The sequence below is a fragment of the Brachypodium distachyon genome, chromosome 4 (genome assembly GCF_000005505.3).
Source record: "Brachypodium distachyon strain Bd21 chromosome 4, Brachypodium_distachyon_v3.0, whole genome shotgun sequence".
In the NCBI taxonomy this organism is placed as follows: domain Eukaryota; kingdom Viridiplantae; phylum Streptophyta; class Magnoliopsida; order Poales; family Poaceae; genus Brachypodium; species Brachypodium distachyon.
Window position 1 is genome coordinate 45210044 of NC_016134.3, and position 27692 is coordinate 45237735.

General features: G+C 46.5%; 4 protein-coding genes across 4 annotated transcripts; all 4 read right to left on the reverse strand.

Moving 5' to 3' along the window:
• Positions 1–256: 256 nt before the first annotated feature.
• Positions 257–2237, reverse strand: LOC100820961 (amino acid permease 3). The gene is made up of 2 exons (XM_003578778.4): positions 1413–2237; positions 257–1332 (listed from the first exon to the last, which is right to left on the reverse strand). The coding sequence occupies exons 1-2, from the start codon at positions 2059–2061 to the stop codon at positions 542–544; spliced, it is 1440 nt and encodes a 479-aa protein (XP_003578826.1). The 5' UTR covers positions 2062–2237; the 3' UTR covers positions 257–541.
• A 13404-nt stretch (positions 2238–15641) lies between these two features.
• LOC100821763 (40S ribosomal protein S5) lies at positions 15642–18423 on the reverse strand. Its single transcript, XM_003578781.4, has 4 exons — positions 18267–18423; positions 17332–17603; positions 16616–16819; positions 15642–15970 (listed from the first exon to the last, which is right to left on the reverse strand). Exons 1-4 carry the CDS (start codon positions 18333–18335, stop codon positions 15916–15918), a joined length of 600 nt encoding a protein of 199 aa, XP_003578829.1. The 5' UTR covers positions 18336–18423; the 3' UTR covers positions 15642–15915.
• A 324-nt stretch (positions 18424–18747) lies between these two features.
• On the reverse strand, positions 18748–22173 carry LOC100821453 (chaperone protein dnaJ A7A, chloroplastic). Its single transcript, XM_003578780.4, has 7 exons — positions 21788–22173; positions 21398–21509; positions 21252–21309; positions 20559–20601; positions 20308–20356; positions 20123–20203; positions 18748–20023 (listed from the first exon to the last, which is right to left on the reverse strand). Exons 1-7 carry the CDS (start codon positions 22081–22083, stop codon positions 19175–19177), a joined length of 1488 nt encoding a protein of 495 aa, XP_003578828.1. The 5' UTR covers positions 22084–22173; the 3' UTR covers positions 18748–19174.
• Positions 22174–24151: 1978 nt separating this feature from the next.
• On the reverse strand, positions 24152–26973 carry LOC100822076 (50S ribosomal protein L13). Its single transcript, XM_003578782.4, has 5 exons — positions 26647–26973; positions 25753–25824; positions 25503–25669; positions 25308–25419; positions 24152–24711 (listed from the first exon to the last, which is right to left on the reverse strand). Exons 1-5 carry the CDS (start codon positions 26887–26889, stop codon positions 24490–24492), a joined length of 816 nt encoding a protein of 271 aa, XP_003578830.1. The 5' UTR covers positions 26890–26973; the 3' UTR covers positions 24152–24489.
• Positions 26974–27692: the final 719 nt, after the last annotated feature.

The following is a 27692-nucleotide window of genomic DNA, read 5'->3' on the forward strand; positions in this document are numbered from 1 at the left end:
TTGATTAATGGAAATGAATTTTTGTTTAGGGCTCGTTCGGTAGTGATTGCTAGAATTTTAGTTCAAATCCTTTTCAATCCCCTCCAATCCCCTAGAAAATGGTGGAACCAAACGAGACCTTAGCAGGACACACACAAAAAAAAAACATTTGGTAAGTTCAGAAATTTGCTGATATTTCACGTAAACAAAAGGTTTCTCGTGATTTCGTATGCTTTTGAACCTTACTGGCATATTTGAGACTCGGAGGCACAATGCATGTTCCATATTCTCTTCATATATACTATCTGAACTTTCTCCGGTAAAACAGGTTGCAGAACGCAAATTACAGGTGACACGACCCTTGACGAAAACTACCATTTTGCATAAGGCACCCTACGCTTTGAGTCCACAATACAGACAGCACCTCCTGCCGTTCTTGTTTACACCCCTCGTCTTCGGAGGAATCCAACAAAGATGGCCACCAATTGGTGGGGCGCCTAACCCTTTAAACTGTAATAAAAACGTTCTATAAGGACCTAAGTACAAACATCTCCTTCCCAAATCAGCCGCTGAAGGGCCGGTACACCTTGAGAGCCTCGATGACGTCAGCAATGGAGCCTGCGGCGGCGGCGACGGACACGATGAGGCACCCGACGCTGAGCATCTTGAGGCAGAGCCACTGGGTGCCTCCTCGCGGCACGGCGCGCTGCTTGATGTACATCTCGACGGGGAAGTAGACGGTGAGCGGCCAGAAGGAGACGGCGCCGAGGAAGCCGACGACGTTGCCGAAGAAGGGGAGCAGCATGGCGAAGACTGTTGTGAGGCAGACGAAGGCGGAGCGCCAGACGAGGCGGAAGACGCTGAGCGCGAACGGGCCGACGCGGAACTCGGCCCGCGCGGAGGCGAAGAGCGCGCTGTCGGGCCATGTGGCGGCGGCCCATCGCTCGACGAAGGCGAAGATGGGCTGGCAGAAGACCTGGTAGGCCCCCACGAGGTGCACCACGATGGCCACGTTGGCGACGTCGAGGAGCCAGAAGGGCTCGAAGAAGCCGAACCCCGTCAGCAGGTTGTCCGGCGCCGCGTCGCCGAAGGCCGCGTACCCCATGCAGCCGCACAGCATGTAGAAGACGGTGGTCGTCGCCACGCTCAGCCGCGTCGCGCTCTTCATCACCTTGGCCTCCGACGGCGGCGGCGCCCGGATCGTGTCCTGGATCTCGATCAGGATGTTGGAGAAGGAGTATGCGAAGGCGATGTCCCCGAACGCCTGCAGGCTGCGCCACACCTTCTGCATCCCCGTGATGCCGCCCACGCCGATGCTGATCCCCGTCAGGCTCCCCTTGATCCCTCCATTCGCTGCAATTGGATTCAATTTTAGTTAATTCCATGTTAACTGAACTTGTTAACTGAAGAAAAACAACAGCAAGAGCACTTACAGATGGTCTGGGCGATGCCGAGGGAGAGCCCAATGCCGGAGTAGGTGAAGGACATGACAGCAGCCACGATCGACAGCCACCAAATCTGGTCGAAATCGGGGATCTGCGAGAACACGATCTGCACGAGGCCGAAGAGGATCATGTAAGGGTTGCTGGAGCTCTTGCAGGGGACGCCATGGCCGTTGGCATGGAAGCAGCCAGCCCTCCTAATCGCCCTCATGCTGATGGAGGACGCGATGGTGTAGCCGATGGCGACGCCGACGAGATTGGCGTACTGGATGACGCCGCAGAAGACGACCCTGCCGCCGCCGAGGTTGGCCCTGACGGCGTCCATGTAGGTGTAGTTGCGCTTGCCCGTGGCCGGGTCGCCCGTGCGGTAGCACTCGGCCAGGAGCGTCGAGGTGTAGTAGATCACGGCCGCGAAGAGGAGCATCACTGCTGGGCCGGCGACCCAGCCCAGCTGCGCGATGGCCCACGCCAGGGAGAGCACGCCGGAGCCGATGACGGCCGTGATGATGTGCGCGCTGGCCGTCCAGAACGTGCCGGAGCGGCGTGGGCGCCCGTCGTCGTCCAGCCAGGATGCCTGGTCCGCGTTCCCGGCCTCCACTGACACCTCCATCGGCGACACAAGCTTCTTGCCCGCAGCCATGGCTATGTGTTTGTGTTCTCAAATCAACAACAAAATCGACCTCAGTCCTAGCTAGAAATGGATCGAATTGGGCGAGAGTGGCAGCTGGAGGAGGGTCAGCTGGAATTGGGAGCTAGAAGTAGAGTCTTCTTCTTGGAGATGAGAAAGCTCTGGTGTGTGTGTCTCTCTGAGGGAAGGAAGGAGGTGTATATATAGAGGAGGCTGGACTGCCGTATCTGGCCTCGTGCGGAGCGTGTGAAAAGGGGAGGAAGGTAATTCCGGTCAACGGAGCAGGCGTTTCTTTTCTCTTCTGCCTGCAGTGAACGGAAACGGACAGACTAGCGCACTCGCAAACTCCCTGCGCCTCTGCCAGAGACCAGAGTGGCTGCCTATCTTGCCGTTCCAATTTTTCGCTATTATTTTTTAATCGAAACCTTTTTTTCTTACAACTTCTTTTTGTGGCGACCGGTGTTGGATTTTTATACTGAATTACTGATGCTGGTATCCAAACGGCGGCGAAAAGATAACGTTAGTACTTGGCAAGTTGTGAGCATGTTGCGCTTTAGATGACTGTCATAGAGGGGCCCTAACTTTGCTATGGATTTCGATTTCTCTGCAAGTAAAAAACTTTACTACACTACTGCATGTGATATCTTTAGGGACAAAGTATCCGACGGAATATCATTTTAATGAAATTCCAATGATATATCGATGAAATAATATACGACGTTAATGAATATCAATGTTATATTAATGAAATAATAAATGTGAATGAAATATCAAATAAATAATATACGTTAATGAAATTTCAATGATATATCAATGAAACAATAATATGTTAATTAAACAATGCGAACGGGCTTCTAGCGTAGTGGCTAGGGGCTCTAGTAGCACCCCTTTGGTCCTGGGTTCGACTCCCATTGGGAGCGAATTTTAGGCTGGAGGGTTAAAAAAATCCCCTCGTCTGTCCCATATCAAAGCACAGGTCTAAGGCCGTGTATGAGTGGGGCATGAGGTTCGGGGATTTTCTAGGCGGTCTAGGTTCGGGGATTTTCTAGGCGGTCTAGGTTCGGGAATTTTCTAGGCGGTCTAAGGCCGTGTATGGGTGGGGCATGAGGTTCGGGGATTTTCTAAACCTGTGTGAGAAGGCGGTGTCGAGAACAAGGGTTTGGCGGCAGTGGTGAGGGAACGCATACGACAACAACATTACGTCGTGGAGAATAAGCCCGCAAAATGAGTAATAAGGATTATAGATAGCAGCGAGCCGACAAGCTTAGAGAGGAGATGACAATAATGTTTGAGAAAAATTAGGAGGCGGAAGAGGTCGATCCAATGGTAGAAATAAGACTGGGCGGTGTCGGGAACAATGGTTTGGCGTGGTGGTGAGGGAACGGATATAGAGTATACGACAACAACATTACATTGTGGAGAACAAGCCTGCAAAAACCTGCTTGACTGAGCCCAACTCGATTAACTCATTAAAAAAAACAGTACCCCGCTAGGTTCTTTCCAAAAAAAAATATACTTGCGCAAGAAAAAAACATGAGCTTACTTTGGTAATTGAAGATTAAAAGGAACTAGGTAAGCCAAAACAACCAAAACGAAATATATTACACGGTTTCAAAATGCACATGGGGCAACTGTGCGCAGCGGTGGTGCTGCTGTACTACGTAGCACTGATAAGCTCCTATTCGTTTCCAGCTCGATCAATCATTTGTTTCTTCTACGAACTCTTCATTATTGCCCAACCTAATTTCAAAAAAAAGAAAGGGAAAAAAAAGAGAGGAATTCGGCGCAGAGAAATCTCGTGCTTCAAAAGATTCGATCAAACCATCAAAATCAACCGTGTTGTTTCTGCTCGTTGCCACGCGGGTTCTCTCCACGGCTCGCTGGACGGACGTCGACGTGGGCACGTGGCCGGTGACGTGGCGGGGCCCAGCTGGCAGATGGGAGAGGGACAACGACAAGCTAGCACACGCAGGCACGCCCAGGGTCGAGCCAGGAACGAGACGGCTAGGCCACCGGACGGCGCACGGGTCGTCGGTGGGTCAGCGGTGGCGCCGCGTCCGGACGCGGCCACCAGGGCCTTCTTCTCTTGCGTTTTTCCTGTACGTGACATGGTATATGTGCTGGCGAGGAGTGTTGCCCGTATATGGGATCGGATAGCGGCGGGCGGACGCGCACCGTGCTCGCCAGCCAGACTTGAAATAACAACCTCTTTGTAACTTGATTGTCTTAAAAACAAAACGTGTACTCTTCGTAACCAAAAGAAGAAGAAAAAACCCAGCAAATTGGTAGACGTACGTACAACGGTAGTAAAAAGGTTTGGGTTAGAAACAAGATACGATCAGTGTAATTAAACGAATTATTTGTGTTGCCCTCTACGTCTGTCCCCCAACCGTACTCTCTCTATATATATACCCATACGAAGGTCAGATCAAATAAATCGAATATCCCATACGAAAGTCAGATCAAATAAATCGAATATCGTAGATACAATTTGGTGTTCCAGTCCCGTCTTTCTACAAACTCTTAGTCAATTCTTACATTAATAGTCTGACTAAGCGTCGGTTCTCTTCTCTCTTATTTCTCTCTCTTTTACACATCAACAAATTCCAGATAAGAGTCAACGAAGAATCAATATTTCGGAATGCGCAAATCAACGACGATTGTTTTGGTGAGGTTACGTTTTAGGGTATGTTTAGGGAGTTTGGACAAGCGTTTTTTTTGTGCACCCTACACTTAGAGGGGTGGTTGGCAGTCCGGGGTGGGGGCGCACTATGGTGATGGCTTGTTAGGGCAAGGCATCGTAACTTCTGACGTCTCATGGAAGGACGACCAGTAGGCGAAGCTAGCAACCGAGTCAACGAACTGAGAGACAACATGGCGACAATGGCTATGAATTAGGAGACATGGTAGGTCGGTCCGGTGGTGCGCCCCTAGGAGTCGTGGAAAAAGGCATTGACAATAGTGGGGCCACATGATTTGGCGGCAATGGAGGGAGAAGGGCAAGATAACAACATGACGCATGTGGAGGAGGCGCTAGTGTTCAACAATGTTTCGGAACGCAAACACTTAGGAGACGGCGAAGATATCACCAATAACAAAAAGGATTATAGCCTGCCGTCGTGTTAGAGAGCTGAGAGAGAAGATGGTGATGGCGGGAACGTAGGGTTTGGTAGAATAGGTCAACAATATGACATGTGTGGAGAAGTAAGAAACAAGGAAGCTCCTAAATTGTACTCCCTTCATCCCATATCAAGTGACTCAAATTTTTCCCAAATTTGGATGTATCTATACCTAAAAAGCGTCTAAATACATGTAATATTTCGCCACTTATTATTGAACGGATGAAGTATGACTTTTCCCGCTCAAAGAATAGTCATTACTCCTCTTGGTCCTTCCAAGTATCCCTCCGATTCTAAATTCTTGTCGTGGTTTTAGTTCAAGTTCTAGGATCAAAGGGAGTAAATTAAAAAAAAGTTTACTTTGATTCAAGAAAAAGGTCAAACTGTGCAAATAATTGAGAAAACCCAAACTAGTTAAACCAAACACAACGGAAAATTAAGCAAGGAGTATACTCCCTCCATCCAACAAAAGATGTCTCAAGTTTTTTTAAATTTGGAGTATCTAGACATGACTTAGTGTATAGATGCATTCAAATTTGGTCAAAGTTGAGACATCCTTTGTTGGACAGAGGGAATATTTTTTTTTGCAGGGAAATAAGAAGTAGATGTTCCAAAATGGGAACAAATTTTCCATTATTAAGAGTAGATTGACCTCTGTACATTCTCAAACCAACCTAAATTTTCCCTTGGTAATGTCAGCACCCTTGACATGCCAGACCCACCTGACAGTGGGCAAGAGACCAGGCCGGTTCGGAGGCGTGAGCCGAACCGCAACTTTGTTGGACCCGAGTGGCTGCGCTCTGTCGCTGCATCAACTACTTAAAGCGCTACCTGTGGCCTGAGAAGATCATCCAGTGGATCACGGAACCGGACGGAAAGGTTTAGTTGTAATTCATACTAGTTCCTTGGCTATTCTTCTTGCTATCGCCACAGAGTTGGCTTGTAACTGGATCGATCTGACACCATATTCCTGAGCAATCGATCCCCATCTTCCCCTCCCAACTCGGTACCTAACATCTGGTATCAGAGACCACCTACCACCCTTCTCCCTGGCGCCATTCATCGAGACGCGTCGTCTTCACCAGATCCACGAGCGTATGGCGACCACGGATCCCGGATTTCAAGAGTTCTTCACCAAGCTGACAGACTCAATCGATGGGCTGCGCAAGGACATGCGCGACACTTGAGCCGCGGTCCGCTCTCAGTCGGCCAAACTCGACGACCTCGTCGCCTAGCGACCGGAGATGGAGGCCCGCTTCACCAAGTTGGCCGAGGCGGTCACCGCGCTGCAGCACCAACGCAGCCCGGGTCAGTCAACTGCGGGTGAGGAGACCACGGCGGCGTTCACTGCGATGGCCACTGCTGCTGCCACCAACGGCTTCGGCGTCGGCATGGGCGCGCAGGGTGCTCCCCACGGGCCTACGGGCCACGGCGTCGACACGACTACACAGGGTATGGCCTCGGCGTTCGGCACGCCGAGCCATTCCCCGGGCAACGGTCAGTTCAATACCCCGTCCAACATATTTGCTGGTTCCCCATTTGCTTCTGCGAGTCAGATTTTGGCTGGATTGGGTCAGGCACATCCGTCGATCTGTTTTCCCCAATTCTCAGGTGAAAATCCCAATCTCTGGACCACCCTTTGCGAGCAGTATTTTTAGATGTTTTCGATCCATGAGTCTTATTGGGTTCCGATGGCTTCGCTCAATTTTTCTGGCTCTGCTTCGATCTGCTTTGATCTAGCGGGATTTGACTGGCCTACGTTTACTGCTCTTATTTGCACTCGATTTGGTCGGGACAAGCATCAGCTCTTGATTCGTCAATTTTACATGATTCGTCAGACTTCTTGTGTGGCTGATTACATTGAGCGATTTGAAGAGATTATCAACCACTTGACTTCTTATTGTGATACAATTCATCCTTACTATTATCTTACTCGTTTTGTTGAGGGACTTCGGCCGGATATCCGGGCGATTGTGCTGGTCCAACGGCCGCCAGATCTGGACACGACATGCTCGCTTGCCCTTCTGCAAGAGGAGGCGCTCTCCTACAACCACTTCGAGCACCCGCAACCTCCGCCGTACCGACCACCACCACCAACTTGTCCTGCGGTGCCCATACCACTTCCGACGCCACCTGTGCGTCAGGGTGCACCGCTGGCGACGCCAGCCCAGGATCGGCGTGGCATGGATGGCGCCCGTGCCGATGCATCCAAGGTCAAGGCACTGCGGGAATATCGTCGTGCTCACGGGCTCTGCTTCAAATACGGCGAACCGTGGGGACACGATCATGTGTGCCCCACCACTCTGCAACTCCACGTGGTGGAGGAACTTCTTCAACTATTTGGCATCGACACTGTCTTGGATACAGATTCCGGCGATCTCCATGAAGCTGGGGAGGTCGTCTGTGCGATTTCACGGCATGCCTCGGAAGGGCATCCTTCCCCGCGTGCAGTTCAGTTGCAGGCATGGATTCAAGGGCATGAGGTTCTCATTTTGGTGGATTCCGGCAGCACCGCATCTTTCCTCAATCAACGTTTGGTGTCTCAGTTGGAAGGAGTGCAGGCCATGTCCAGAACTTGCCGTGTCAAAGTCGCTGACGACGCTGATCTCATTTGCTCTCACATGATTCCTAATTGCGCATGGACATCTCAGGGGCATTAATTCAGCAACGATTTTAAGATTTTATCTCTGGGTGTGTATGATGTAATTTTGGGAATGGATTGGCTGGAGCTTATCAATCCTTTGATCGACTGGGTTGGCAAGCGTTTTTGCATCCTGACGGACAGTGGGCCGATCTATCGGCAAGGTCACTTATCTGCACCAGCAACCAGCACTGTGATCAACTGATTATAGCTCAGTGGGTTGTGTCGTCAGGGAGCCTTGTCTCATTTTGTGCACCTATGTTTCGTTGCTTCCGTTTCGGAAGAATCTGCACCTGTACCAGCTTGTGTTCAGCACATCTTATCCCAGTTCAGTGACCTCTTTACTGAACCCACGGAGTTGCCACCTCGCCATCCTTGTGATCATCGGATCCCTTTGATGCCAGGAGCTCAGCCTGTTAATATCCGGCCATATCGACACAAGCCTGAATTGAAGAATGAAATTGAACTGCAGGTTGCAGAACTGCTTCGCTCCGGCGTCATACAGCGCAACTCCAGTCCTTTCTCATCGCTGGCCATTTTGGTTAAGAAGAAGGACGGCACCTGGCGTTTGTGCGTTGATTACCGACACCTCAACTCCATGACAGTTATCAGCAAGTTTCCTGTGCCCGTAATCGAAGAACTTCTGGACGAGCTATCCGGTGCCAAGTGGTTCTCTAAACTTGATTTAAGAGTAGGCTATCATCAGATTCGTTTGGCCGAGGGTGAGGAGTTCAAGACAGCTTTCCAGACACACTCGAGACACTTTGAATACAAGGTTATGTCCTTCGGGCTTGCCGGCGCCCCTGCCACGTTCCTTGGCGCCATGAACGCCACGCTTCAACCTTTACTCCGCAAATGTGTTCTCGTCTTCTTCGACGACATTTTGGTTTATAGTCCTTCCTTGGAGGTTCATGCACACCACTTGCAGCAGGTGCTCCAGTTGCTTCGTCGAGATCAGTGGAAAGTGAAGCAATCAAAGTGTGCTTTCGGGCAGCAGTAATTGTCTTACCTCAGGCACATTATCAGTGGCAACGACGTTGCCACCGAACCTTCTAAAATTCAATCAGTCCAAGCTTGGCCAACCCCATCTGATGCTAAGGAGGTTCTCAAGTTCCTCGGTTTAGCCGGCTACTATCGCCGTTTCGTGCGACAGTTTGGCATCATCGCACGTCCCCTGTTCAACTTACTGAAGAAGGGCAACCCATTCGTGTGGACTGCAGTGCAGGATGAGGCATTCCAGTTACTGAAGCACGGGCTCACTACAGCTCCAGTCCTTGCTCTGCCGAACTTTGCGAAGCCGTTCGCTGTAACTATGGACGCCTGCGACACTGGAGTGGGTGCCATTCTGCAGCAAGATGGCCATCCAATCGCTTACTTGAGTAAGGCTCTGAGCCCACGCTATCGTGGCCTGTCCACATACGAGAAGGAGTATCTTGCCATTCTCATTGCCGTGGAGCAGTGGCGGCCGTACCTGATCCATTCGGAATTTATCATCCAAACAGACCAGAAGAGCTTGGTTCATTTGGAGGAGCAGCGCCTCGCCACGCCATGGCAGCAGAAGGCTTTGACCAAGCTCCTCGGCCTTCAGTACAAGATTTGTTACAAGAAGGGAACCGACAACGACGCTGCTAACGCTCTATCTCGAGCCACTCATTCTGAACTGCTCCTGGCAATTTCTTCATGTCAACCATCTTGGTTGGAGGATATTGTTTCCAGTTACGATTCAAACCCACAGGCCCTGAAATTACTTGAGCAACTGGTCGTTGTTCTTGATGCCAAAGGTCGCTTCACCCTGGAACAGGGCATCTTGCGTTTTCGAGGGCGTATATGGCTGGGCGGCAGTACATCGATGCAGTAGCGCATCATCGCAGCATTCCACGACAGCCCCATGGGCGGGCACTCTGGATTTCCCGTGACCTATCGTCGTGTCCGGCGTCTATTCGCATGGCCAAAGATGAAGCACCATGTCCAGCAGTATGTCCATTGCTGTCAAATCTGTCAATAGGCGAAGCCGGAGCGTGTGGCCTACCCTGGCTTACTCGTTCCTCTCCCAGTTCCAAGCAAATCGTGGGAGATCATCTCTATGGATTTTATCAAGGGCCTCCCACAATCAGGTCAGTTCAACTGTCTACTTGTGGTGGTTGAAAATTTTACTAAGTTTGCCCATTTCTTGCCGCCGGCACATCCCTATACTGCCTCCAAGGTTGCTTTGCTATATATGAACAACATCTACAAGCTTCACGGCCTGCCCGGTTCCATCATTTCGGACAGGGACCCCGTCTTCACTAGCCATTTCTGGAGTGAACTGTTCAGGCACGCCGGCACGGCTCTCAACATGAGCTCTGCTTACCATCCGCAGAGTGATGGTCAGACCGAACGAGTTAATCAGTGTCTAGAGACTTATTTGCGCTGCTTCACTCATGCTTGCCCAGGACGCTGGAGCTACTGGATTCCACTGGCTCAATTTTGGTACAACGCTTCTCATCATAGCACCATTGGGATGTCACCATTCAAAGCTATGTACGGGCATGAACCTCGCCATTGGGGGATTTCCTCGTCAAGTACGGTTTCTGTTCCTGCTCTGCATACTTGGCTGGAGGAACGGTCTGTTATGCAGCAACTATTACAGCAACACCTCAATCGAGCTCGTCAGCGCATGAAGACCCAAGCTGACAAGAAGAGCACGCCTCGTTTTTTTGCTGTCGGCGATGAGGTGTTTCTCAAACTGCAGCCCTATGTTCAATCTTCAGTGGCTACTCGTGCTCATCACAAATTGGCTTTCCGCTACTTCGGCCCGTATCCAATCGTGGAACAAATCAATGAGGTACACAGGTCGAGTCAGAGCTTCCTTTCCATACTGACATTCCCGCTGTTCCTGTATTGGTGCTCAAGACCCGTTGGCGCAAGTCCCACGGCGCCATGGTGGAGCAAGTTCATGTTCACTGGTCCAATCCAGCAGCTCTGGCGGACACCTGGGAGGACAAGCTCGCCCTTCAAGCTCGTTTCCCTGGAGCTGAGGCTTGGGGTCAAGCCTCTTCGCAAGGAGGAGGGGATGTCAGCACCCCTGACATGCCAGACCAACCTGACAGTGGGCAAGAGACCAGGCCGGTTCGGAGGCGTGAGCCGAACCGCAACTTTGCTGGACCCGAGTGGCTGCGCTCGCACAACCTGTGGCCTGAGAAGATAATCCAGCGGATCACGGAACCGGACAGAAAGGCTTAGTTGTAGTTCATACTAGTTGCTTGGCTATTCTTCTTGCTATCGCCACAGAGTTGGCTTGTAACTGAATCGATCTGACACCATATTCCTGAGCAATCGATCCCCATCTTTCCTTCCCAACTCGGTACCTAACAGGTAGCGGCAGAACGGCAGCACGACATAACAAAAACAAAAGGAGAGGAAAAAACAAAAAGACTTAGTTTTGGCCCTGAAAAAGCGCAAACTTGGGCATTACTGTGCGCTGTCGTACTGCCGTTGCTACTAGTTTTAGTACGGGGATAAAGATCATATCCTTCCGAGTTCCAGCTCGATCAATCATCTGTTTGGCCTGCTCTGATCATTATTATCGCCCAGCCTAATAATTCCACAAACGAAAATGGGAGTATCTCGGTGATTGGAGCTTCTCAGATTCGATCAGACCAACCGTGTGCTCATTGCCACGCGGGTTCTCCACGGCTCGACGGATGTGGACGTGGGCACGTACGTGGCGGGTGACGTGGCAGGACCCAGGTGGCAGAGCGGGGGCGTGACAATCCAGCATGGAAGGCTGCAGCGGCAAGCTAGGCGGTCGGCGTGGGTCAGCGGTGGCGCCGCGTCCGGCAGCGGCAGTGGCAGTGCATTGCGCGCGGCCACCAGGAGCCGCAGTCCCGCGTGCCTTCTCTCCCGTTTTTCCTCTGCATGACATGGTATGCTGGCGCCAAAGCGTGTGTTGCCCGTATGCCAGCCAGACCTGAAATCTCTTTGGATGCACTACTCACTTATTACACAATGCTTGTTGCTGGAGATTAGAGACGTGCCTGGAGATGTTCAATCCTCGCCAGTCGCCTACTGACTAACCAAGCTATGTTTGATTCTCAACTTTCGAAGAACTTCAATTGTATAGAACATAAAGATTGTAAAAGTGTTTTTTTTAAACGTCGAGGTATGGATTTGGAAAGAAAAACATGTGCGCCGCCGGATTGTAGAGGTTGACTACTTTGCGTTCGAATGTTTAGTGTTCGGCGTCAGATGTCGCGACCCAGGATCTCAGCGCACTAGTGTGTGTTTTCCTAACCCTCGACGGCAATGTCACTCCCTTCTTGAGCTCTTTCCACTTCCCTGTTTATTTGATGTCGGACCCCTCTCTTTCCACCTGACTCCGATTTCACTCTACCTACGTGTGCCGACCCCTGTTGTCTTTCTTGTTTTTGGCAACACTTGCGAAGAATCAGTCTGCACGTATCAGTGCTTCCTACACTTGCACCGCCACTATATTCTATTGCTCCAGGAGTCGAGCCGTCAATCTTCTCTTCCTTAAGCAATCCCTTTCCATAGACGATCATAGGACGCCTAACCCTAACACACACGATCGTCCGCACATTTACCATCCATCTTTCCATGCTCAGGGCTACACCACGAAACCTCCGGATGGAACCGTAGACTCAAACCCTAACCTCGTTGACAGAAGTAGAAACACGTTGTGCGAGCAAAGGATGATGGATTCTTCGCCATTGTTTAATAATTGGAAAACACGTTGTTCGAGCAAAGATTTGGAACAAGTTGAACGTGCCGGACTTAGAAGAAGTAAGCACAAATTCCGATCGTTTCTGAAAGAAAATAAACAACGCGGATTAAAACATGAAACCCACATTATTTTTAATACTTGGAAAAAAATCAGATGTGTGAATTCAAAATATTCCTTCCGTACCAACATGGTTGAAACCTTAGGAAGTTGAGAGGGGGAAGTAGCTTTTCGGCCAAAAAGATCAAAAGGAGGGTACAAACGGTCAAAAGTTTATCTGCCAATTGGCAACTGTTATGTGTACGGTGTACCCAGCAGCTCTCGCTCTCACATGTTAATGTGATCTTTTTTTTTTAAGGGACACATGTTAATGTGATCCTACGTAAGAGAAGGTAAAACTGGGTCCCCAAAAAAATTAAGATATCATCGTTCAGGTTAGCTAGAGAGAGCGAACTGAAATTATGTACGTACGTGACGCTATAGCTTTGAAATTAGCTATAGTTGGCGAATTGATTGTCACATGATCGAGCAATATTTAACGCCCAGACGAATAGATTGACATTCAAAAGACTTGGGGGCATATTAGGTAAGTTTCCTGAAAAAGATAGAGATGAACGACGGAGATTCTGCAATCCTTGACAAAGGTATGCACGTGTAGCTCTTTATTTTACAACTCCATAGTGACGAGGATGCGTAATTAACATTAAAATTAGGCTGAGTGGAGAAACAAAGAAGATGACATCAGCCCCAACTGATTTTTAAGAGTCAAATTTAGCTAGTGTTAACATAGTCGTTCCATAAAAATTGGCACGGATTTGAACTAGAACTAATTTAAATTCGTGCCAATTTTTTTGGAATGGAGGGAGCACAAATTTATCCTCGTTCTCGTATGCATATAAAATGTGGACTTGAAATTTGTGTCTCATATATATACTCTGTATATGATAAATGGGTCGTGTAAGTGCTGCAAATTTTGTGCAACCTTTACATACAGATCATACATTGAGTGTAACCATCTGAAGGGTTAATTTCATACTCCCTCCGTCCAACAAAATATGTCTCAAGTTTGTCAAAATTTGGATGTATCTAAATGTGACTTAGTGTATAGATGCATTGCTCCCAATGTTCCTAGATAACGGGTGCATGCATGATGAGTATGTACAATGCAATATGCTTAAGAAGGTATAAATTGGTTTATTCCAAAGCATAAGTGTTTATTTTATACTAGAAATGTCTAATTAGACATCTATCCTATGGAAACATGCATCGATGCTTAACAAAATAATCGATTTTTTTTAAGCATCTCACTAAGCGACTTGCTTGTGCGGAGTACATGCTCTGATAAGCATAATGGATTAATGGGTCACAGAAATATAGTATATCGCACTGGATGACAAGAAAGGAAACGTTTTTTTTTGTAAAACAGATAAAAAGAAGTGCTCTCAATATATCACTAATCAAGTAATAAAGCAGCATCTGTCTTAAGACACGTGTACATATATCCCTAGCTTCTAGTTAATAATTCAAGAAATGACAAACACGTGATTTGTAAAACCCATAACAAGTTCTTTTCGAAAAGCAGCAGAGCACTAGAATATTAAAATGGTAAAAGCTCATTTAGGATAGGAACCAAATCTCTTATCCAATGCATAAATGTGACACTTACAGCGCATTACTGATCATGTATGATTTTAGGACCGTAAAACAGGTCTTATAATAATGCTGACTTTACGCTTTTACAGTGCTTAGAGAGCATAAACGCACGGCATTTTTCCTGGCAGATAGCTCCTTTGGATTCGGAAAAATTAAAATATTTACAAGTAGAGAGTGTAAGTGCTGGCAGATGTGGACGTGCTGGGCCCAATTTTTCCCCTTTAAAATGTGAAGATAAAAAAATACCAACAGTTATGCAATGTGAAAACCGAGACCAAAGAATATCACTGATCGTGGCAGGTAAAAATATGACTACAAGTGGAACATCCAGTGGTGACCTTAGGACATGTTTGCTCTTTGGACAAAGAGCATCCAAATTTCTACAAATGAGGTACTTTATGTGCTTGCAATGGAGCAAGTAAATATATCTTCTTCATTTCCCGGACACTCTGACCAACCTCTCAGCATGGTGTCAACCTTAACTGACGGGTCTAATTGTCCAACCGAAAGGAGGAAGCCACAGTCTACCCGGCGGCTCTAGAAGAAAAATCTATACCGAATGGTCCCATAGTACTAATACCTAAATCAGTGAACCAGATTCCTACTGCAGGCCAAGCAGCCAAGAAAAAGTGTAAAGAAGGAGAGTCGTTGAAACTAGCATATTGGAAGATTAATCGGCCAAAATAAATATGAGCAGCCACAATATTATAAGTCTCTTCCTCTTGACCAAATTTGTAACCCTCGTTAGCAGATTCATTTTTGATGAAAAACTTGCAAAGTCCTTGATTTTGCCGATTGTAACTAACTTCCTTTCTTTGAAAAGAAATACTCCCTCCGTCTTAGGGAGTATTAAACGATAGCTAACTGTTCCGATTATGTGAGAAGACGGAGACACAGCCACACAGGACGGGTGAAGAAGATAAGACAAGTAGAAAACCTTTTGAAACTGAGGAGCCGGGCCTTGGTCAGAAGCCCAGAATATCTCCATTGCCTCTGCTTTTCTTTCGCTGAATTGCAAAACCTACTCCAAGGCCCAAGCTCAATCCTTTTCCCGTGCCATTATTAGGCATGCGCTTTTTTCTAGTTTGATCACGGCTTCTAGTGCCCCTGAGAACCTACTCACAGTTTGCCCTAACGTCGGAAGTGCTTAAATTCCATCCTCGATACCGGATACGTGAAACTGGATTACGTATAGGAGCTTTTCTCTACATGATGACCGTACGTACATATAGGATCGTATAGGAGGTAAATACGTACAGGAGCGTATAAGGGTCAGTGCAGGAAATTAAAGGTAGCATTACCAGATTATGGGTTGATGATATCTTAATACTCCGTACAAAGAAAGATAAGAGAAAACAGTACTTTATGAAAATTGACGTTTAGGGCCTGATCTACACGATCGAGCTATTGTAAACACGGTTTGCATGGAACTGCATCGAAAACGTACTGAAGACTGAGATGCTGGAACACTTGGCTGAACATGATTTAACAGTTTGGAGGACAGATTCAACATGCTGATACTACCACATAGTTAACACATAGTGTAATAGCTTGTTATCAAAACAACAAATGTTTGCATAAAGCCAAACTTAAACTCAAAATCTTAGTTCAGTAAACCTCAGCACGAGCTTACATCTTCTCAGGCAGGGCTAAGTTCTCAATAAACTAGATAGACAGACAGAAGTAACCAAAGTTTATCACCAGCTCCCCCTTGTTCTCTTGAAAAGGCATGCTTAACGGTTGGCCTTCGCGACACGCTCAATCTCATCCTTCTTCTTGATTGCGTAGCTGCACACAGCAATGAATAGGAAATTATTAGAGTTCGCAAAAAAAAAGAACAGGAGACAATCAAGGGGATCATGTTACTACTGAAGAAATTTAGAAGCCACTTTTCTATAACATGAACTGCATAACACAATGTCATCATCCAAGGAAAGCAATTGTCTCCTTGCACAAAACATGGTGAAGTTGTTACTGATCCAGCCACAAGCCCACGATGAAGCTGGAGTGGTGACCTGTGAGCAGGTCACCTCTCGCATATATGTAGCACTGGTCTAGATTCCCTATATAACTAAGTATAAGGCAGCTCATGTAGCAACGCTAAATCAGCCGTATAGTCAACAGTACAACAAAGTCGAGGCTGATTTTAATGGGCCACACCCACCCAACTGAGTTGTACCAAGATAGGCAGAACGGTTGTCAATAGATATCTTAAACTGCAGTGGTCAAAGACCAGACATTCAGAGTAATTTCAAATTGCATTTACCATTTAAAACAATATGTGTTTTGTACCTCCAACAAAACAGGACATAAGATTCAACTGTGCGTACGGATAATAAACATAGCAAAAGCATTGATCATTTGCCATCTTAACTTGTTTCCCAGTAAAAAAGAATACCAACCAGCATAAATATAGATGAAACAGTATAATACCTGTTGGAAGAACCTTTAGCTGCATTGATAAGCTCATCAGCAAGGCATTCGGCAATGGTCTTGACATTCCTGAATGCACTCTCTCTAGCACCAGTGGTAAGAAGGTAGATTGCCTGGTTGACACGCCTCAGAGGAGAAATATCAACAGCCTGCCTTCTAACAACACCAGCAGATCCAATCCGAGTTGCATCTTCTCTTGGTCCACTGAATGCAAATTAGAGTGAAGACCAATCGGTGAAATGATTCAAGCAACAATCCAGGAAACACCAACACAGATGCAGGATTAACAGACAAAACTAAACCATTGTAACATACAAAAATAGAGTTAAAAACAAACTCCTTGTCTGCTGTAATCAAAGTTAGAGATAAGATCGTATATCCTAATAAAAAATACTGACATGATTCATTTAAATATGAGTACAGTACCACAGGCTTATTGTAAGACCACAAGCGAGTCTTCAACATTAGATTTCGGAAGATGTAATTTGCCATTCAGTAACATGGTATTCCACTTGGACACTCATTATATCTTCAAAAGTTCTAACGAACTAACTAATCTTGAAAGATAATTTACAAATATAGAGGCGGATGATCATAATAGTTTATCATAATGGAGAGGATCAAATAGTCCATAAACCATATGAAATGCACAGAACCTTTGATCTGAAGAATCAGAAACATATGGCATTGAAAAGAAATCAGTGGTCCAGGCCTACCTGTTTATGATGGCATCAACAATAACTTGGATAGGGTTTGCATCAGTCAAGAGATGAATAATCTCCATGGTGTGTTGGATGATGCGGACAGCCATAAGCTTCTTGCCATTGTTGCGTCCGTGCATCATCAGAGAGTTGGTCAGCCTCTCAATGATTGGGCACTGAGCCTTGCGGAACCTCTTGGCTGAATACCTTCCGGCAGTGTGAGGAAGGTATGTGGCATGCTTATCAGGATTGACTCCAATGTAATCATTGAGTGAAATGTCCTGGACCTGCGCAAAGAAAAAAGAAAAATCCATGAGATGGTAATAACAACAAAATTTACCGCAATTCCAAAGGAAGAATCCATGATACAGAACTTTCAAATAAATATAACAACAGAATTTAGCAATCATTGCCTTAAAGTAGACCTGGATATTCAACGATAATTTGAAATTTGTGCAGTAGCACTAATAATTTATACGAAAAATGCTGAGATCTTCCAAATAGAACAAATAAAATAAATAGCTACACTCTTCACACAAGAGGAATAATTTGAGCCATTCTCGCTGGCGTAAGAACTCTGAAGCCTACGATTTAAATTTATAAACTACGTTCCTAAGAATCATACTTCTACAATCTTAAATCGCCCAAATAACCAACCAAGAAATGTGGCATCAACCAACGAACTCCTACAAGCTCTTGACCATACAATATGCCCATGCAGATTTGAACACAAAACTAACGATTAACGGGGCCAGTGGACAGATGAACTATTGATCCAAATCACAGCTGCCTGGAACTCCATACAGATATTGGAAATATACCAACAAACTGAAGCAATAAATCATCAAATCATCACAACAACTACGGCCTAACCATCAGATCTAGCAAACCAACTAGCCGCCAAAGCGGACACAGAGAGACGGCTCAAAGTCGCATCCATGAAGATATACCTCGACGCCATCGAAGGACCAGCGGTTGAAGAGCTTGACATCGTTCGTCGGAACCTCGACGGCAGCCATTTTGGATGGCGGCGGCGGAAAGAAACCCTAGGAGCGAGAGGGGTGCGGTTTGGGGTGGCGAAGCTGGGAGATGGGGGAGGTTTATAGCGAAAGCTTTGAGATTGGTGAAGGTTTTCTAACAAACTTCGACCTGGGCCAGCCTGATGAGTGGACCGGCCCATCCAACACAAATTACGGCCCGTACTTATATACACCATCCTTTCTGTTTTTGTTTTCATGCCGACGCGCATGAACTCTTGACTGGGAGATTGGCAGGAGTGCTCTCATTGGATGAAAACCAGAATTCAGCTCCAAAATGCCAGGAGATTACGACCATATCTCCGATAAAAATGCGCAGGCAAGAAACACGTTCAGCTTGAAATCATCAGCTAGCTTGCGTGCATTTGTCGAACAGGACAGGCAGATGCTAACATACGTAAGGAACACCAATGCTCCAAAGGAACACCGAAATATGCCACATTTTGGCGTTACAGATTACCGAGTGCTTACAACATAAACGTAATCGTGCAGCACTTCTGCAAGAAATATTAAGAACTTCTGCCTAGTAAATAATTGTCCTACGGCTTTCAAAGATACAAGAATCGTATTGTCAAAAATAGGCGACAGGCTATTGCAAAAAGTTCACCATCCGCTCGGTGATTTGTGGTGACCTACCTTTTCTATACCTTAAAATGAAGATACAAACATATGCCTCTCGCAGTTTCCCTCCAGGGCAGGCACTGCATGCAGAATGAGCAGGCTTCCTACAATTACAACTTCAATTTGTCACTTTGTCGCTGCAATTTGCATCAAAATCGCCTATCGCACAGGCATGGAACCAACCAAGCCTTGCGCAGTAACTATCTTCTGCTGTTTGCTGGTTCAGCCTTGTTGAGGTTGGCAAGCTCTTCGATCAGCTTCCTCTCGTCGCTGCTTAGACGCTTTGGAATCTCAACCTGGACACGCACCAGCTGGTCTCCGCGAGCATTTGACTTCCCGAGCAGTGGAACACCCTTCTTTGACATTACCAGAGTTGTGCCTGGCTGGGTTCCTGAGGGGATCTTCAGGTCAACTACCCCATCGACAGTCGGGACCTTGACAGTTGTCCCAAGAATTGCATCAATGTAAGACACTTTGCATGTGTAGAGAATGTTTGTCCCATCTCTCTTCAGAACAGAATCAGAGAGAACATCAATGAAGACATAAAGATCTCCAGGCGGGCCTCCTCTCCGACCAGCATTCCCCTCAGAACGGACCCTCAACCTGCTTCCAGAATCCACTCCTGCAGGGACTTTCAGACTAATCCTCTTTGTCTTGCGCACTCGGCCATCGCCCCCACAGGTTTTGCACGGGGTGGAGGATTCACCACTGCCACCGCAAGTATTGCAGGTGGACACCTGCTGGAATATTCCAAGCGGTGTTCTTGTGGAGGAGACCACCTGGCCCTGACCCCCACAAGTTTTGCATGTGGTAGGCTTTGTTCCAGGCTTGGCTCCACTTCCATCACAAGTATTACAGCCTTCCAGTCTTGTTATCTCAATTTCTTTCTCTACACCAAATACCGCTTCTTTGAAATTGAGTACCAAATTGTAGCTCTCATCATCACCCTGCATTGGCCTATTACGAGCGGCACGGCCCCCGCCCATTCCACCCATTCCACCAAACCCTTCGAATAGTGACTCAAAGAGATCAAATGGGTTTGAGTAATCCTGCAATGCCAAAATGTTCATAAGATTGTAGGTTCAAAACCACAAAAAAGGTGATGTTGGTCAAACTATTGAATTGGATAACTATCTGACAACACTTACTCCTGTTCCCATGCCAGAACCCTTCAGACCAGCTTCTCCATATTTATCATAGATTGCTCGCTTCTCATCATCAGACAAAACCTGCAACATAAATCATATGTTAGCTCGAACAAATGTGTACTTCTAGAACGGAAAACATAGAATGGATGGAACTTTAGGGTTTCAGTACGACCAATCGGCCTAACCTCATAAGCATTGCTGATATCCTTGAACTTTTGTTCCGCACCAGGTTCTCTAAAACAGAACAAAAAATGGAAACATAAGATTAACTCTTCTGTTCTTTGATCAGCTAGAAGAAAATAAGGCTAATGCACAAACAAATAAGAATCAAGAGAAATCTACAAGGATAAGCTAAGAGAACCATAAGAAAAATAATAAATTTTCTAAAGGGTTATAAGTAGCTGAAAAGCAGCACACTAATGATTAGCCAGCTTACTTGTTCACATCAGGATGATAGCTCCTAGCAAGCTTCCGATAGGCTGGAACAGAAAATATTATTAGAACCGACAACGAAAACAACAATACAATATGTGCCGCCAGTACTGAGTACCAACCTCAGGTTTCATATAAAAGAAATACTAAAAGACAGAGAGCATCAGCAATGAGTGAATGAAAGTGTATCAAGAGCATCATTGACTCATGCCTCCAAATGGAGTAAAGGGCTTGTTTTTATAGCCTTCAAAGTAGGTGAAAGTTGAAACTGCAACAATTTAGCTTCATTTTAAAGTAGATGCAGTATTCTTTCCAGTTCAATAAAACACCCCTACAGATCAGTTGGGCTACCAGATGCTAATGATTCAATTACATCCTAATGGTCTGGGACTCTGGGCTATTTGTTTACCACTGATAACAAAACTTAACGCAGTACTGATTTTATTTCACACTTGACCTATATGAATAAAACAGTATTGAAACTGGAAGTTGGAAACTGAAGTTGGATAAGTCTGAATGTCTGATAATCTACCCTAGCTAATAATCACCAAGTTGTACGGTGAATGATAATACAACAAGGTTTAAACTGGCCTGAACGCAAACATGGTCACAAACTACATAGACTAATATGTAAGAACTAAAAAAATCAAGTCTATCAATTTAGAGCATGAAATGATAATAAATAAAGGACACTCACCACTCTTGATTTCAGATTTACTAGAATTCCTCGACACACCAAGTACGGAATAGAAATCCTGCCAATTAAGGTTTTAAAACCCATCAGGATATGAGGCACTCTCAAGCAGTAACATAGGCAACATAGAAAGGGTGGAGATAACTCACAGCTTCTGCTCGAACCACAAACCGAGAACCCCTCCGATTGCGGAACCATGGCGACGGTGCATGGTTTAAGCTAGCACTGGGTGATGCTACGTGTTTACCTCTGCCTCTGTAGCTGCACGAACAACAGAGATAGTAAAGCCACTCCAGTTTTACGAGCAAAACACGTGTAGCACTAAACATTCCTAGCACGCCCAATATTGTTATCCAGGTCACTAACATCGATCTGGGCTACTAGGAGTCATTGATAAATGGGTTGAAGGCAACAATTGTGGAGATTACAGCACAAACTACCATTTCATGAGCAATGTTTCACATGGACCATAGATTCAATGACGTAATTTTTGAAGAGCAATACGAGCCCATATAATTAGAAGCGCGCAGCGCACATACCCATTCTTCGATGCCAGGAATCTCGGATCCGCCGTGACCGGATTCGCCCGGGCCACCACCGTCGAACCCCGGCCCCGATAGATCGATCCGGATCGGGGTTCGAACTCGGCCCCCTGATTCGCTACAGGCAGCGAGCCCGCGAACCCGGAGCAGCAGACCACGGGCGTCGTGGGCGTCGCCGTCCTGGCCACGGCCACCCGGGCATGCTGCCGCCGGAGACGAAAGGTGGGGGGCGCGGTGGGGGAGACGTCCCCGCGGGTAGGGGCGGTGGGGAGGCGGTGCACTGGGTGGAGCATGGGGGCGGCCGGGGTAGGCGACGCCGGCGAGGTTGGTTGGTGCGGCGGGGAGCGAGCGAGCGAGCGAGGGAGAGGCTGTAGCTGGGCTGGCCCAAACCTTATCTCTCTCCGCCTTCCGTTTTATGGACGCGCGCGCTGCCGTTCATCGGCCTCGCATCCGACGGCTCTCCTCTGCCGAGGTAGTACCTGTGTTCGCTGTCTCGAGAATTCTCGATCCCCTCTCGCGCTCTCTGGACTGGAGCGCCCCCTCAAGCAAGGGCAGGATCGTCCGGGGAAGGAGTCTAGACATGCTACCTTATGGGCCTGCTCTTGGCGGAGCTCTGTTGGGCTGAAGCCCAGAGCCGACAGAGCTTCGGAATAAAGCTGCCTGAGCCTGAGTTTGGATGTTTGTTTCGAGAATAGTACCACACGGCTTAGCCAAGTAAGTTCTGAGTACTTTATATTTTGGCTTCCGCGCGCAAATCTCACCTCGCGGCATACGAGGTTAGCTACTCTTTCAAACAAACATATCCTGAATTAAGATAGATGACTTGAGGCTTAGCAACCGCACATATAACCCAGTTGCCTCCTAGGCATGCAAAATCTGGGGTTTATCTGCTTGTGAGTCTCATGTCCCTGCACACCGACATGGTGTGATTGCATAGATAATTTTTTTTCCCCCGGCAATTCCAGCGTTGGCTCTCCAATGATCATAGTAGTAGCAATTTGAATTGATGAGATTGATTTGGGATCAATTCAGGGTGTCATAACGTATTGAAAACTTTCAGTGAGTACGATTTAATCTCCACGGTGCACCTCGGGTGCCACAAGAATCCTCGGTTAGATCTCGCTTCATCATGATGGTGTCTGTTGTCGTGACAGTCAACATTAATGATACAACGACAGGATTTAACACCATCATAGAGCCTTGGAATGTAAAATTTAAAATTACACTATTAAGAGATTTATTTGTCAGGGCTGAATATTTGTTAACAATGGAAAATGTGCATTCTAATTGTTTTGAGGATATTCCGAACAACAAGGAGTAAAGAAACATCATTTAATCATAGCCTAGGTACTGGTCAAAAAAAAAATCATAGTCTAGGTATTTACTCCATGTCTTTGTGCCACCTCCGCTGTCTGGAGAATTCTCGACCCCCTCTCGCGCCCTCAAGCAAAGCAAGGACAGAATCGTCCTGGTCGCCAGAGCTCTATTGGGCTGAAGCCCAGCCTGGCCCGTATAGAGCTTCGGAATAACGCTGCCTGCTGAGCCTGAGTTTGGACGTTTGATACGAAGTTTTTAGTACCACACGGCTCAGCCAAGTAAGTTTCTCGTAATTTATATTGTGGCTTCCGCGTGCAAATATCACCTCGTGGCATACGAGGTTAGCTATTCTTTCAAACAAACCTATCAGCGGATTAGATATATGACTTGTGGCAAGCAGACGTATCATCCATGCAAAGGCTGGGTGTCATCTGCTTGTATCCCAGGTCCCTGCACACCGTCATGGTGTGATTGCATGGATAATTTTTTTTCCGCCCATTCCAGCGTTCGCTAATACTACTACTACACAGGGAATTATTAGCGAGATGAATTGTCCAATGATCATAGTAGTAGCAATTTGAATTGATGAGGATTGTCGTGACCGTCAAAATTACTGTACCTAGAGGCTTGGAACGTAAGATTAAAAGTACACTAGTTAAGAGATTTATTTGTTAGGGTGAATATTTGTTAATAATGGAAAATGTGCATTCTAATTGCTTTGAAGATATTTCGAACATTGCTTGGTTGATAGGTTTGTAGCTCTGGCTAATACTACATGAACGATTGGATCGAAATGCGTGGGTTTACTGCTTAGATCAGCTAGTACTACCTAAATGAGTTTTGGGGTTTCTAGTTATACTGTTTTAGACTGTGCGGTTTGGTTAGAAAGCCTCGGTAATCTTAATGTTAGGAAGGTGGATACCCGAGACATCACCTAGTCTGTCCAGTTTTAACGCCGTAAAAAATTCAACTCATGATTCCATGTTTTGATAAATTTTAAAAGGAAATACGTCGTACAGTCAGGAGAATATATGCCCACAAATCTTATCAATCCAGTCATTGTAATTGATATTTTCACATTACGGTGATCCTAATCGTTTGCATCTCGAGATATGAAGAATAGTTCCGTTTTATGTGCTTGTACATTAAAGCATCACCAAATCATGCCAAGTTGTTAATTTGGAAAGAGGCGCGCTGTTGGCGCCCCCCAGCATCTAGCGCCTATTGAACTCAACAAGCCTCTCGGCAATTTGGAAAGTAGGTCTTCCGCCTACTCAGCTCGACAGGCTACACGTCAAAGAAATAAAAGATACACAGACAGTTCAGAAAATGCATCAGGTGGATTCGCAGTAACAAAGTCCACACAAATCTTTAGTTTGTGGCTATGCAGTGACCTCAGCTTTGGCATTCTTAGCTTCCCCCTCAGCTTTCATTTGTGCCTTTGCTTCTCTGTCCTGTTCTTTCTTCTGCGCCCTTATCAGCGCGCGCCTTGCCCGGGGACGCATCTCGCGTACTTGGCGTGGTGGCATGACGAAAGGTTCCAGAGGCCGGTCGTGGAATGGATGCTCGCCTTCAGAAAATATCCTCAGCTTGCGATCTCTATCCTGGAGAATCAGAGCAGTAGATGTAAATGAGAATACCATCACAGACCTAGTAGATGTTAAATGGTATTGAAAAGAAAACAACGGGATCATATATGCTTTTTAAGCCAGGTTGCACGTAAGTATACACGGGGCAAGGAGAGAAGGGCTTCATTTATCTGACGGTACGAAACAACGAATTTCTAAAACACATAACAAGGATAGAGCATGGCCCATCAGGAATTCACTATGCATGGAACACCAACTACTTATAGCTACGCAGATGAAAAGATGGATGGATCTTATGGTATGGAAATGCATCGCATGGACATAACAAGACTCAAGTTGCATGGTGCATATGAGTAAACTTCTCTCGCCCGGCTAGCTTATATAATCTCATGGCTCAGGGAATAATAATAATAAGATTAGCATTATCACTAGCTCATTGGTGCAGGATAAAAAGTACACAATCTATAATAGGGTCATAGAAGCTTCAACCCAAATATGCATACAGCAAGCTAAAAAACAGAGTGTGCAGGCAGCCAATGAAGCTAGTAACAAATCTTCAACAAAAAAGGATGACCAGTCTTAGAAACAAACAGAAATGAAGTTTCACTTACATCACGCAATCGATTGCGGGGAAGCATGCGCATGACAGCTTTGCGAATCACTTCTGTTGGGTCCTTTGCCATCTGGTCCTTGAGTCTTCTTTCCTTCAGGTGGCCAATATACCTGTTGAAAAATGGCACATAACAGAACAAAATTAGAAACTATACCAAACAAGGTATTCAACAGTATTAACTAGAATTTCTAACCCTGTGTGCCAGTAGTAAATTTTATCAGTCATTTTTCTTCCTGTAACACTGATATCCTTTGCATTAAGGACAATGCACATGTCTCCGTTTTCCACATGTGGTGCATACGTTGGCTTGTCCTTGCCCTGAAGCACAACAGCTATTTGGGATGCCAACCGTCCAAGCACCTAATACATACGCAAAGCAAATAAGTGCATGGTCATTTTCCTGAGTAAACTCTCACAATCGAAACAAGCAGAAGAGTCCTGACCTGGCCCTTTGCATCAAAAACACGCCAACGCAACCCCTCCAAATTGATTCTTCTCAAACCAGCAAGTGCTTTCTGCACAGTTGAGAAAGGGAATGACAGTCAGTGCCACTGCACCAGTACTTCACATATTGCTACCACAGGTTCTAAAACTGCATTAATGTACTTCAAATTTTAAGAACCAAGCTATAACTAGATCTATAAAAGATTTGTCCTTGGTAGTCACCCGAATGTTTCAACTGTACAATTCTTTCCTTTTCCAGGAGAATCAAAGAGATGCAGCATCTTTCAATCGGTCCAATAAGATCAGATGACATATCATCCATCATTTATATAAAATTTTAATGCCATGGCAATAAAGAATCAGAAATAACAACTTTTCTTTTGCACCCCTACATCATCAATTTACATATGTTATCTAGGTGGTGGAAGTGGAACGACTGCATGAACAATAATCACAGTATGCTGATCAAAGTCAGCTCAGTACGAGTAAATCTAACCATTGTTGTCAGAATCCCATTTTACCTTCAGCAAGATAGATCATAATTTATTCCACAACCTAGGATACAAAGCTAATACTAGTAATATTAGTTCTTCACAGAGCGGACACTAGATGAATGTAGGCTGTACCAAAAATCTGAATCTATATTCAACCAACAGAGTAGCATGTGCAATTAACCAGGCCAATCAGGAATCATTTACAGCCCAAATTTGACCCCCGCCACCGTGGGTTTGCGGAGGGAACTCGCACGAGCACGAGAACAAGCACTCGACACCCCCGGACACCGCATTCACGCCGCGCCGCCGTCAAGCTAGGTCACGTTAGGCTTCAGAGTGGGGCGAAATGTGGTAAGTGGACCTTTGGGGCTGTCGACAAGGGAGGAACGTGTGACTCACCTTCAGGTTGCCGGTGAACGCCGGCGGTGCCCCAGCGGGAGCAGATGTGGATACGGCTCTGACTGAGGATGAAGACGGGGAGGCATCCGGAACCCGGGTGGCCTCCGCGGAGGAGGAGAGGAAACGGGACAGAAGGCGTGGGGCTGGGGCTCGGATCAAGGTTCGAAGTGGATTTGGTTGCGGCGGCAAGCTGGGGATGGACGAGTGGTGGAGGAGAAGAGTGCGAGCTCGCGAACGCCACATCGTCGGACGGCGGCGGCGGCGGCGGCGAAGAGTGTGGTGGTCGTTTTGTGGTGGCGGAGTACGGGACGGGAGAGAAAAGGTTTTCTTTCTAAGGTTTAAGGCCTTAATGGGCTAACTGGGCCATGGGTACTTTTGATGGCCTGAAGCTTATTTTGATTCTCCATGTCAAAGAAAAATAATTCTCGAATATGTTGATAAATATCTTCTCTCCCACGAGTGAAACGCAGGAGAAAAAAAAAATCCTGTTTCCATTTTGGTCGGTTCCCCCCGCCTCCGATAGGCTATTGGGCATCAGGAGGTGAGGGAAACCACGAAACAACATCTGGCATCGTTTGAGTACCTTATTTATAAGGTTTTCGGTGTCCTTAGCGGTGGCGTCCTGACGGTGGAGGCGGCGACGTGTGGATTAATGGTCTCCTAGCTCCATCTGCATTCTGGCGTGGCTATCATGATCTATCCCATGGAGTTTTGAGATCTCATGGCTGATTTGGGCAATCTTCCACATCGGTACGGCGATGATTCAATGGTTCGACAACTTGTCTTGCGACGGGTGTATCCCCGGCCACCATGCGTTCAAGGATATTAAGTTCTCACCGGCTGGGGTGGGTGGCATGCGGTTCAGTAAAACCTACAATGTTAGTCCAGCTTATGCAGGTATGGTCTTCTACTGTTTCGTCACTAGAGATTTAAAGAAATATCAAGATGTGGTTGTGGCAGCTAAAAAAAGTTAGCTTCAAAGATTTTTGATATAACTTTCGTTTTATCCGTCGTTTAGCTTTTTCGATCCGTTGTAGTACGTTCTT

Bases quoted from the DNA above. Each gene is read 5' to 3' on its own strand.
- LOC100820961 (XM_003578778.4), bottom strand. From the start codon at position 2,061: ATGGCTGCGGGCAAGAAGCTTGTGTCGCCGATGGAGGTGTCAGTGGAG. The intron at 1,333-1,412 runs GTAAGTGCTCTT...ATCCAATTGCAG, and splicing joins CGGCATCGCCCAGACCATCT to CGAATGGAGGGATCAAGGGG.
- LOC100821763 (XM_003578781.4), bottom strand. From the start codon at position 18,335: ATGGCTGCCGTCGAGGTTCCGACGAACGATGTCAAGCTCTTCAACCGC. The intron at 17,604-18,266 runs GTATATCTTCAT...TTCTTTGCGCAG, and splicing joins GGTCCTTCGATGGCGTCGAG to GTCCAGGACATTTCACTCAA. The intron at 16,820-17,331 runs GTAGGCCTGGAC...ATTTGCATTCAG, and splicing joins GTTGATGCCATCATAAACAG to TGGACCAAGAGAAGATGCAA.
- LOC100821453 (XM_003578780.4), bottom strand. From the start codon at position 22,083: ATGCTCCACCCAGTGCACCGCCTCCCCACCGCCCCTACCCGCGGGGAC. The intron at 20,602-21,251 runs GTGAGTGTCCTT...TTTCTGTTCCAG, and splicing joins TAAATCTGAAATCAAGAGTG to CCTATCGGAAGCTTGCTAGG. The intron at 20,024-20,122 runs GTAAGTGTTGTC...TTGGCATTGCAG, and splicing joins GTTCTGGCATGGGAACAGGA to GATTACTCAAACCCATTTGA.
- LOC100822076 (XM_003578782.4), bottom strand. From the start codon at position 26,889: ATGTGGCGTTCGCGAGCTCGCACTCTTCTCCTCCACCACTCGTCCATC. The intron at 25,420-25,502 runs GTTAGAAATTCT...ATTTTTCAACAG, and splicing joins ATTTACTACTGGCACACAGG to GTATATTGGCCACCTGAAGG. The intron at 24,712-25,307 runs GTAAGTGAAACT...CTGATTCTCCAG, and splicing joins CCCGCAATCGATTGCGTGAT to GATAGAGATCGCAAGCTGAG.